Below are 9,594 nucleotides of genomic sequence, written 5' to 3'. Positions count from 1 at the left end.
TCTTATTTTCCAATCTCACTTTAGCCCAGGAGCTCTAGGGCCCAGCTGGGAGGTTGGGAAGCTCTCCTTGTTTCCCCTGGGTTCTTGCTCACAGTGGGTCATTCCTGCAAACACCCCTTGGTCTCTGGCCCAGCAGGGCCACTGGGAACTCCCAGCACAGCTCAGTGTTTCTGGAATGAGGGGCTGGGACTTTAGACCTGGACTCCACAGTGGGCCTGAATAAGCCAAGGAACCCCTCATCCACTGGTTCCCCTTCAAAGGCCAGGTGAAGCAGAGCCCCTGAAGGCATCATGCCCCACTCCCCCTTTCAGGCTTTAGAAAAGACCAGGAGACACCTCCCTCCTGGAAACAGCTCTTTACTGAGTGGGCGATACTATGTCACATGATAGCATATGTAGACAAGAGAACTACATGGCGGTGGGGGCGGCAGGGGTGCAAGCCAGTTGCACATCTATTACAAGAAAGGGGGTCGGTAAGGCTTTTGGAACGGGGAAGGGGCTGGTCTCTGGGTCGGGTTGGGGAGGGGGCAGCTGCAGGTCCCCACCCCAGGGGTGGTCATTATCTGTTAGAACACAAAGGAAGAGCAGCCTCGCTGCAAGTTGCCCTGCTGGTGGTTGTGGGGGGGGGGGGTCCCCAGTGCTCCTCGCTGCCAGCGTGTGCAGGAAGATGGAGGTGGGCGAGGGGGGACCTCAAAGGGAATCTCTTTGGCTGTGGTCCTTCCCGCTCACCTGGTCGTGCTGCCAGTGCAGAGAGGCCTTGGGCCGTTCTGGGTCCGGGTGGGGGAAGGGAGAGCTGCCTGTCATCCCCAGGGATTGGCCTCCCCCAGCCACCCCAGAGGGGCCCCCTGGGGTTGGAGCAGGGCCTCTGGTGGAGCAAGAGAGGCAGCTTTGCAGGCGGCCAATGACCGAGCCTTCCAGCTTCCTGGGTGATGGGCTCCCCTTTGGCAGAATGTACCAGGGCCTGGAGAATGTCCTGGTGTGGATAAAACTCTGCTTAAGGCTCCTGAGAGCAATGGTGAAGCCAGGAATTTTCTGAAGATGTGGAAAATAAGGCTGAACTCCCGGGGGCGCAGCGCTCAGGGTCCTAGAACAGAGGCCCGGGGTGGAGTTGCTCAGTCCTGTGTGAGGCCCTGGAAGCTCCCGGGACTCTGCTCCCTTGGTTACCCGGAGGGGCTTGTGGTTGTCAGATCCACCTTGTCCCTAGAGTTTGAGCTGTGATCTCCCGCCAAGGTTTTCCTGGGTCTTTTGAACGCTTGGGAGCCTCAGGGAATTGCTGGCTGGGATGGGTATGAAGAGGCTGGTAAGACTGGCCTTGGGCACCAATTCAGAGTCAAGACCTTCCCCCTGAGGTAGCCACCTCCCTGGCTGGCTCAGTCACAGGAAAGGGGGCTCTGCCTGCCCTCTCCTCCTGCCCAGGCAGGGACACCCAGTCAGCCCCCGGCCAGCAGGGAAATCAATGTGTGTGTGTGTGTGTGTGTGTGTGCGCACTGTGTGAGGGGTGCTTTCTATGGCAGTTGCTACTGGGGCTCCCCGAGGTGCAGAGGCAGGCCTAGGGGAACCCCATTGGGGGTCAAAGGACTACAATGTCTGTAGGTGTGGCTTTTTGGGGGGCTCTTGCTCCACCCGAGTGCGCGCCCTGCATTCTGTGCAGCAGTGTCCAGGACTGGGCCCCTCCTCAGTAGCGGCTCTGGCTTCCTGGTGGGCCTGGGGGACCAGGGAGGCCAGGGGGACCCTGGATCCCTGGTTCACCCTTAGGCCCTACAGGTCCCCGCTGGCCTGGTGACCCTGTCTTCCCGGCGATGCCTGGTTTTCCTTGAGGCCCCTCTGGCCCAGGCGACCCTGTGGGCCCCTCAGGCCCTGGGGGCCCCACGTCCCCTTTGGGGCCTGGCTGTCCTCTGGGGCCTCCGGTTCCGAAGCTGCCCTTCGAGCCTTTGAGTCCTGGGAAACCTCGCAGGCCCACTGGCCCCCTTTCTCCCACCGGCCCGGTATCCCCGGGCTGCCCCTGAGGCCCCTGGGGCCCTGGGGGACCCAAGCTGCCCGGGTCTCCTTTTGGTCCTCTGCTGCCAGTGGGCCCTTTCACGCCCACGTCTCCCTTGAGTCCTCTTGGTCCTGGAGGGCCGGGGGCACCTGGAGTCAGAGAGGGGAGAGGAGAGGTCAGTCTGGGAGGGCAGCTTTCCCAAGGCCAACCTGTGAAGTGGCTGCACGGCAGTGGGTGCCGTCACTCCCCAGGGTTAAAGCCTCAGAGCCCAGATCTGCCCGCTGCAGGCTCAGGGTCACGTTGCTGACCTGCCCCCTCTGAGTCAACTCGGTGACCTGGGACGGGGGCTGGGACTCTCAGCTGCAGGCTGAGCTAACTCACGGAGGCATTTGGCACGAGGCCTGTGCCTGGTGGACACTCCGTGTTCCAACCTCAGGGCATGGCCGCAGCTCCACACCTGCCCTCAAGTTGGGGTCTGCAAAAGCTGGAAAAGGTCAAGGCCATCCAGGATCACCGCCTCCACTCACGGTGGTCTTGGCTGTCCTGTCTTCCTGCCCCACCCCGATCCCAACCCCAGGTTTTGTTCGTGAGTTTTAGGCACCCGTGACCAGGAGTGGAGTCAGGTGACATGAGGAGAAAGCCAAGAAGTGAAGCATGAGAAACAGATGCCTCCCAGGGTGAGTGAGTGAGTGGGCAAAGCAACCGCCCAGATAAAGGGCAGCTCCTCCAGGAAGGCCATACTGACCAATCCGGCCTCCTCTCTGAGCTCCTGAAGCTACTGCTTTCTGAAGCTTTTAGTTGACATATAGAAAGAGAGGTCGTAGTATAGTGAAAGCAAACACGTGGCACCTATCTGGTGGGCCTCTCTAGACTATGGAGCCCCAGGTAGTGAAGGCCATGGCTCACATTCCCTGCCCTGGGCGTGGAGCCCACGTACAGGGCAGGGACAGTATCTGCCAGCCGTTCCCTGACACCTTCTGCCCACCTTCCCCACACAGTGGTGATGGGGCCTGCGAGGGCTCGGCTCATGTAGCTTGCCAGCAGCACTGGCTGGGGATGCCGTCATCGGCCTGCTGGGTGGGGGTGGGGCCAGCTGGCAACAGAAGTGACCATGTCCTGTCTGCAACGAGCCCCTGACAGGGGCACGACAGGGCACAGGGAAACACCTGGCAGGGGCCACCTGCTCCAGCCTGGCAGGACTGGCCGGAGATTGGCAAAGCCACAGTGCCTGTCCTCATGCCACTCTGCCTTTGGCACCTGGACCAGCTGGGGTGGGAAAAGCAGAGCCATTCTTGGTGGAGAGGCCCCTGTAGGCTGTGCAGGTGGACGGGAGTCACAGGGCGTGGAGCCACACTGGGCAAGCCCCTGCACATCTGCGCTTAGTTCATCTACAACACTAAGAGCTGCACTTGACAGTCCTCCAGGGCCATGTGGCTCCACGAGCACCCTTCCTCCTGCCTCTGTCCCTCCTGCTCCAGGAACAGGGCTCCCAGGACTTGCCCAGGCTCCCCTGTCCTTCTCTCTCCTCCTACAATCTCTTCTCGGGCTTTGGCTGCACCCTCTGCTCCCTGGCCCCTGAGGGCACAGCAGCTGCTTTGAGGATCTCTCAGAGTTTCTATGGCAACAGTGAGGGAGAAAAGATGGAGCGTAAAGGCCTCTCTCCCTCCTCCCCTCTAGCCCCCTCAGGCTCCTCTTTCTGGGGAAGCTCTCGGATGTTTTTTCCTGGATGGGGAAGGCTGGGCACCCACACGCCCAGGGGAAGGTTCACGCAGAAGCTTGGGTCACACTGTCCCTTCATCCTCGTGGGAGCTGCAGCCCCAGCATGAGTGGAAGGAGGCCTGCCAGGAAAAGGATCACCTCCCTGAATACACCCTCTCCACGGCTGCTGCTGCTGACCCCATCTTGAGAACCCACACGGAGCTTCCAGACATAAGCTGTGAGCACATCAGCGGGGTGGCTTCACCTGGGGCTCCTCACCTTGGCTGCCCTCGCTGCCACCTTGCGGGGTCAATGTGCCCATGATGGCCCTGCCGTATTCGGCTGGCTTACCCTAACCTCTCTGTGACCTGCCTTTTCTCGGGGGTGGCGAGGGGAGCAGTGGACGTTTGCCTCCGGAGTCTCCCCTAGGTCCCCAGCACCTCATTTTACAGAGGAGGAATCACGGTGTGGAGAGGAGTGACTTACGGTCGCCATCCAGGAAGGGTGGGGACAGGATGCAAACCCCTGCCCGGGAGGCTCCTGGCCTGTTCCCCAGACCCCCACCCACTGCCAGGACCTCCCGCCCCAGTGCTGCCCAGGGAAGGGCCGGGTCCCCAGAAGGACTGTCTTCCTCAGGTGAGCCGAGCCTCCGCTTGTTCCTCTGGGCCCAGCCGTGAATCATGTGGGCAGAGAGGGGAGAGCTGGCGGGACCTGGGTCAGGCCAGGGAGGAACTCAACAACCAAAGATTAGCGGTTGGCACGGGGGGAGGGAAGGCAGACAGAGGCTGACCGGGGGCCTCATGGGACAGGGGACCTGTGCCCCCACCTGTAATAAGATCTTGGTATCAGCAGGGCTAAAGGTTTGTGAGGGAGAGGGTTCAGTGCCACCCTGAGCAGTGGGGACACATTTAAGACAACGGAGGAAAGGTGAGCAGCAGTGGCCAAGGTGCGGAGATGGGAGAGCAAGACAGAGCAGGCAGGCGTCCCAAGGAGGCCCATAATTACTCAGGAAGCCTTGGGCTGTAATTAGGCCATCCTGGCCCATTAGGGGAGAGCCATAACTGACTGCATGTCTGGGACAAGTAGGTGGTCGGCTCCTGGTCTCCGCTGGGAACAGGGAGTGAGTGGGGGGATGAGCAGAAATGCCAAGTCCTTAGGGCACCAACAACGCCCATCTGTGGGTGGAGGAGTGCCAGGGCAGGAGGGGCCTGCCATCTATCTCACAGTCTAAAGCAATGGGCCAGCTTACAAAGGCAGAGGGAAACAGAAAGAGAAGGGGTGCCTCTTGGGAGACTGGTACCCCGAGGGAGGGCGTGCTAGCCTGGATTTCTGGGGACTTGGCTTGGAGTCCCAGATCTGGTGTCAACAAATTGGGTGGCTGGGTAAGTCATCTGCCCCTCTTTGGACCACAGATTCCCCTTCGTTCGATGAAACTATCAGCCTGGGTTGGGAACCCTCTATCCTGGCTGTTGTTATCTGAGAAGCACTGAAAACCAGTCAGTGTAGCTATGAGATGCTGCTGTGTAGCACTGGGAACTATGTTTGGTCCCTTATGATGGAGCATAATAATGTGAGAAAAAAGAACGTATACATGTATGTGTAACTGGGTCACCATGCTGTACAGTAGAAAATTGACAGGACACTATAAACCAGCTATAATGGAAAAAATAAAAATCATTATATAAAAATTTAAAAAAGGGGAGTTCCCGTTGTGGCGCAGTGGTTAATGAATCCGACTAGGAACCATGAGGTTGCGGGTTCGGTCCCTGCCCTTGCTCAGTGGGTTAACGATCCGGCGTTGCCGTGAGCTGTGGTGTAGGTTGCAGACGCGGCTCGGATCCCGCGTTGCTGTGGCTCTGGCGTAGGCCGGGGGCTGCGGCTCCGATTCGACCCCTAGCCTGGAACCTCCATATGCCATGGGAGCAGCCCAAGAAATAGCAACAACAACAACAACAACAACAACAACAGGACAAAAAGACAAAAAAAAAAATTAAAAAAAGAAAAAAGAAAAAAGCCAGTGGATTTCCACTCCAGCCTATGACGGATCAGTCTGTAACAGACTATACCTCCCACTGAGAACAACCAGAATCATTAGACAAAATGCCAAGGCATCCTTTTGAAGGCTCTGGAGACAGATCAAGGGCCAGGATCCCAGGGAGCAGGGAGACTCACTGAAGGAAGCCTGACAGTCTCTGCCTCTTTTACTCATAAGGCATTTGTTGACTAGTAATTGCTTTGGGCAGAGTGGCTGAGAAGCTGAGCAGGGCTTTCAGCAGCTTCACTGAGGCTGGAGCTTGGGGCTGCCAAGGTTCAGGGCTGAGATTCAGGAGAAAAGGAGGAAAGGAAACTGTGGACCAGGGGGTGGAGCATCTAGGCAGAGAATTAGGCTCTGTCCATTGAGTCTTGTGGAGCTACCGTGACAATCATTAGAGTTCAAGGCTGACAGGCCATAGGGCTCTACAAACATCCTTCAAGGACTCTCCCCTGGAAGTAAGAATGCATCAGGAATAGGCCAGGTGTTACCCTGAGCTTTCCCTGAAGGCACTAATAGAACTTGGCCTTGTTCACCAACAGAACATGGCATTGCTCTTCTTTTCATGCATCACCTTTGCTACTCAATTGCAAGCACATCTACGAATCCTCCACCGCAGAATAATGCAACAGTCTCGGCGGGTCCCTTTTTTTTTTTTTTGTCTTTTTTGCTATTTCTTGGGCCGCTCCCACGGCACATGGAGGTTCCCAGGCTAGGGGTCGAATCAGAGCTGTAGCCACTGGCCTACGCCAGAGCCACAGCAACATGGGATCCGAGCCGAGTCTGCAACCTACACCACAGCTCACGGCAACGCCGGATCGTTAACCCACTGAACAAGGGCAGGGACCAAACCCGCAACGTCATGGTTCCTAGTCAGATTCATTAACCACTGCGCCACGCCGGGAACTCCCCCCTTTTTAACATGTAAACTCCCGGACATTCTATGTGGGAGGAGAATGCAGGCTGGTGCTTAGGGAACGAGTTTACACGTCTGTCCTCAGTTTCTACCCCTTGGTCATGCTTTCGCAGATGCATTCACGGAGCAAACATTTCCTGAGAACCTTCCAAAGGCCAGGCATTGTGCTGGGCACTGATGAGTAAGATAAGGAGTCTAGTGTCAGGTGAATTAGATTCAGAATCATCCCTTCATTAGGACCCCCTTTTATATTTTACCAAAACCCGTCCACACCATTGTTAACATGGATGCAACTATCCATTGGATATATAGTCAGGGCAAGGGTTATATTCTTGTTTGCAGATGAGAAAACCGAATTGAAATAGCCAAGACCCTTGTTCAAGGCCGCTCAGTGAGTAAAATATGATGCTTTCCCAGTGCCAGTTTCCAAGCAATAGTCTTAGAATAGACACTGTCTAGCACACACACAGAAATTTTCCTATAGAATAAGAAAGAAACATTCTATAAGAGGCACAAACACTATGGAAGTACCACAGGCTTTCAGATGAGCAAATGGAGACCCAGACTTAATCGTGGAGCTGGGGGAGATCTCAGAGAACAGCCGCACTTATCCATTAATTTACATATGAAACAAAACAAAAACAAAAAACTAGAGGGCTGGAAAGATCACAGGATTCTGCCTAAAGACCCAGAGCAAATTAGAATCCAGGCTCCTTTCCCAGGCAGTTTAAGAGCCCCAGCCTTTCAGTCAGCACTTGGCACCTTCCACACTGGCTGTGGCTATTGCTGTCTGTCTTCCTTTACTCTGGAGAGCAGCGCTGCTCCAGCCCGAGGCAGACCTCATTGCTGGTCCCAGCGCCAGAGCCTCCGAGAGCACCTGCCTGCATGTAAATGAATGAATGACACATAGGAAGGGATTTTGTCCCTGAAATTTCCTTTCTGAGGTGAGAGATTTTTACCTGTGGTGATTTAACAACCAAGAGGAACATGGGCCAAACGACATGATTTAAACAAATATGCAGAGATAGCCCTGAGGGTCAGTACAGGCTGCCTAGGGTAGTTTCTGCAGTCTGCTTCCTTCTGCCACCCACACTTTCCCCAAAAAGGGACTGACCTCTTTGCCCCCTGGGGGACAGCTCCACCCCCCAGCTGACTCTTAAGCCCATATCAAAGGTGGGTTGCCTGGCCCACTCTTCAAATTGACTTGAGATGCTCTCTGGCTTCTGCTTATGGGTACCTCATTCTGAAATAAATGCTAACTTTGTCAGCCCAGGCTGCTCTAACAAAGTACTCAGACTAAGGAGGATTAGACAGCTGAAATCTCTTGTCTCCCAATCCCGGAGGCTGGAAGTTTAAAGTCAAGGTGATGGTGGGGTCAGTTCCTTCTGAGGATTATGAGAGAAGGATCTGTTCTAGGCCTTGGCTTGCAGGTGGCCGTCTTCTCCCTGTGTCTCTTTATAATATAGTCCCTTTGTGTGAACATATGTGATGGTGTCTGGGACGAGATCAGCATCTGAACTGGTGCACCAAATATAGCAAATTGCTCTCCCCTGTGTTAGTGGGCCTCATCCAATCAGTTGAAGGCCTGAATAGAAAACAAAAAGGCTGAGCCAGAGGGAACTCCTCCTCCCTCCCTGATTCATACTGGACATATGCGCTCTCCTGCCTTCAGATTCAAAGTGAAATTCTAACATCAACTCTTATTGGGTCTTCAGCCTGCCAGCCTTCAGGCTGCAACTACACCATCAGCTCCCCTGGGTCTCAGACCTTTGGACTCAATCTGGAATCAAACCATTGTCTCTTCTGGATCTTCTGCTTTGCTGACTCACCCTGCAGATCCTGGGGCTTGCTGGCTTCTGTATCTGTGTATAACAAATCAATCTCTCTCTCCAGAGCTTCAGATGGACACAGGATAAGTGTATATCCTGTTGGCTGGTTCTGCTTCTCTGGAGACCCCTGACTAATACAGACCTTGGTACCAGGAATGATTCTAGGTGAACAGAATTTTATTTTATTTTTCTTTTTAGGCCCCACCTGTAGCAAATGGAAGTTCCCAGGCTAGGGGAGTTCCAGCTGCTGGCCTATGCCAGAGCCACAGCAACGTGGAATTCCAGCCTTGTCTGCGACCTACACCACAGGTCAGGGCGATGCCAGGTCCTTAACCCACTGACCAAGGCCAGGGACTGAACCTGAATCCTTTTGGACAATGTCAGGTTCTTAACCCACCGAGCCACAACGGGAACTCCATAGGTGAACAGAATTTTAAAGATGAGTTTTCTGAATTGGTCTGGGGTTTCTGGAACTGGCAATCTAATAGGTCTCTATTTACTACTGATAAAAACAGCCTGATTTTCCCTGGCAATAGAGATATGCAAAATTATGGAGACTCCTAAGCACAGACCTAGGTAACCATGTATATGAGTCTTTCGAACATTTTAGTCAAAATCACAAGTCTAATGAGATTGGCTGGTTGCTCTTAACAGTATTGGACAAAGTGAGGAAAGAAAAGTATGGGCTCAGAGATTCAGATTCCCAAGGTCAAGTGCCCCATGAATGACCAAAAAACTTCCATATTTGCCCTGAAGGAGACCCTTAGCTCCTGTCACCTCCCGATTGCTGAAAATGGGACCTGCAGTCTCATCCTGTGACCAGCTGAATTACAACATGAGCTGAGCTCCCAGCCTCCTTCCTGGGGGGTCTACAGCTAAAGAGGGGACATGGACTGGGAAGGAATGGGATCCTGAACATTGGACAGGGGATGTGCGGGAAGACCCTGGTGGAGCTGGCACCATCAAACTAAATTCTGGGAGTTCCCATGGCGGTTCAGCGGAAATGAATCTGACTAGTTTCCATGAGGATGCAGGTTCGATTCCTGGCCTCGCTCAGTGGGTTAAGGATCTGATATTGCCATGAGCTGTGGTGTAGTTGCAGACGCCGCTTGGTCTGGCATTGCTGTGGCTGTGGTGTAGGT

At 54.8% G+C, this 9,594-nt stretch overlaps 1 protein-coding gene across 1 annotated transcript in view; it reads right to left on the bottom strand.

Moving 5' to 3' along the window:
• Positions 1 to 340: 340 nt before the first annotated feature.
• Positions 341 to 9,594, bottom strand: part of SCARA3 (scavenger receptor class A member 3) — a 36,165-nt gene continuing 26,911 nt past the window's right edge. The window contains exon 6 of the mRNA XM_047760934.1: positions 341 to 2,126. Within this exon, the coding sequence (XP_047616890.1) occupies positions 1,675 to 2,126 (452 nt within the window). The 3' untranslated portion in view covers positions 341 to 1,674. The remainder of the gene's footprint in view (positions 2,127 to 9,594) is intronic.

Source organism: Phacochoerus africanus, chromosome 15, assembly GCF_016906955.1.
Source record: "Phacochoerus africanus isolate WHEZ1 chromosome 15, ROS_Pafr_v1, whole genome shotgun sequence".
NCBI lineage: Eukaryota > Metazoa > Chordata > Mammalia > Artiodactyla > Suidae > Phacochoerus > Phacochoerus africanus.
Note: the sequence above shows the minus strand (reverse complement) of the source record. Positions and strands in the feature narration are given on the sequence as shown.